At 58.1% G+C, this 1,285-nt stretch overlaps 1 protein-coding gene across 1 annotated transcript in view; it reads left to right on the top strand.

Annotated features, from left to right (window-relative positions):
- The first annotated feature begins 326 nt into the window (after nt 1–326).
- TCN2 (transcobalamin 2) overlaps nt 327–1,285 on the top strand; it is a 26,961-nt gene continuing 26,002 nt past the window's right edge. The window contains exon 1 of the mRNA XM_007953923.1: nt 327–390. Coding sequence (XP_007952114.1) covers nt 327–390 — 64 coding nt within the window. The remainder of the gene's footprint in view (nt 391–1,285) is intronic.

The following is a 1,285-nucleotide window of genomic DNA, read 5'->3' on the forward strand; positions in this document are numbered from 1 at the left end:
TCCCCACTGTTCCTGGACAGCACGTGCCTGGCCTCCAGGTGTCTCCCCGAGCCCTCCTTACCCCTTTCCACCCCTTCCCCCCTGCCTGCCCCCTCCCTGGGAAAGGCAGCTCTCCCCTTCCTTCCTGTCTTCTTTGGCCGGCCTTTTCCCTGACCATAGACTTTTCCCCTTTCTCTCCGCTGACTTAGCAGCTCCCAGGCGTGGAGGGTTAATCAGTGACAGGAAGCTGCCTGTTTTGCAGGAGTGACCCGCTGTGGTCAACAGAGCGTCCTCAAGGCCAGCCTAGGAGTCTGTCCACTGCCTGCTGCTGGCCACCTGCTCCTGCCATGGGGCGTCTCGGGGCACTATTCTTCCTGCTGGGGGTCCTGGGGGCTCTCGCTGAGCACTGCCGTGAGTAACCATCCTACCCCGTGCTCTTTCCTCATGGGTCCTTAGGAGGGAGGACTAGCTTGTCCAACTCCTCATTATATATCTGGGGAAACTGAGGCCCAGAGGTGGGGGAGGGGCTTCTCTGCCCCCTGGCGCTCCCACAGTCATTTGGGCTTCAGCAGTCACTCCTTTGTGTTGAGACTAAAGGTATGTCTGACTCCCCACCAGACAGGTTCCCTCCATCACTTCAGTCATTCATTCACTGATTTCATTCATCACGCAGTGATAGTCTTCTCTGGGGTGGGCCTGTGGTAGGCTTTGGGGAAAGAGCAAAGAACAAGACAAGTCCAGTTCCCACTCTCCTGGAGCTTCCATTCTAGCGAAGGGACAGACAAAAAAGTCAAGGGACAAGTCAATGTCCGTCAGGAGGATGGCATTGGGAGGCTGTGGTGAGAGCCGCAAAGGAAGCTGGCCAGGCTTAGATGTACAGACTCAGGGAGGGGTCAGGGAAGGATGTTCGAGAACGAGGTGGCATGGAAGCTGAACTCTGAGGAGAAGGAACCTGTGAAGAAAGGAGCAGGGGCGGCATTCCAGGTAGTGTGGCATCAATGTGCGGACGCCTCATGGACAGGTGAGTCTGAGAGAGGCGGGCAGGCCACAGAGAGGCGTTGGGATTCTATTCCATGTCCGGGGGCCTGGCTGCTCCAGCTGTGTGTTCCTAGGGCCAGGCCCAAGCAACACCTGCAGACATGCCCTTGTGCCTGAGCACACAGGGTGGGGTCCCAGATGGAAACAGAAGGCAGGCCTGTGACCCCGCCGCCACACCACTTCCTCGTCTTCCTGCCCCTGCACTCTGCACCCAGGGCTGTGCTCTGTCTCTTTTAAGCCACGGAGAAACCCTGAGAGGTAGAGACTC

Source organism: Orycteropus afer, unplaced genomic scaffold, assembly GCF_000298275.1.
Source record: "Orycteropus afer afer isolate SDZICR_OR568_19922 unplaced genomic scaffold, OryAfe1.0 scaffold00420, whole genome shotgun sequence".
Lineage (NCBI taxonomy): Eukaryota > Metazoa > Chordata > Mammalia > Tubulidentata > Orycteropodidae > Orycteropus > Orycteropus afer.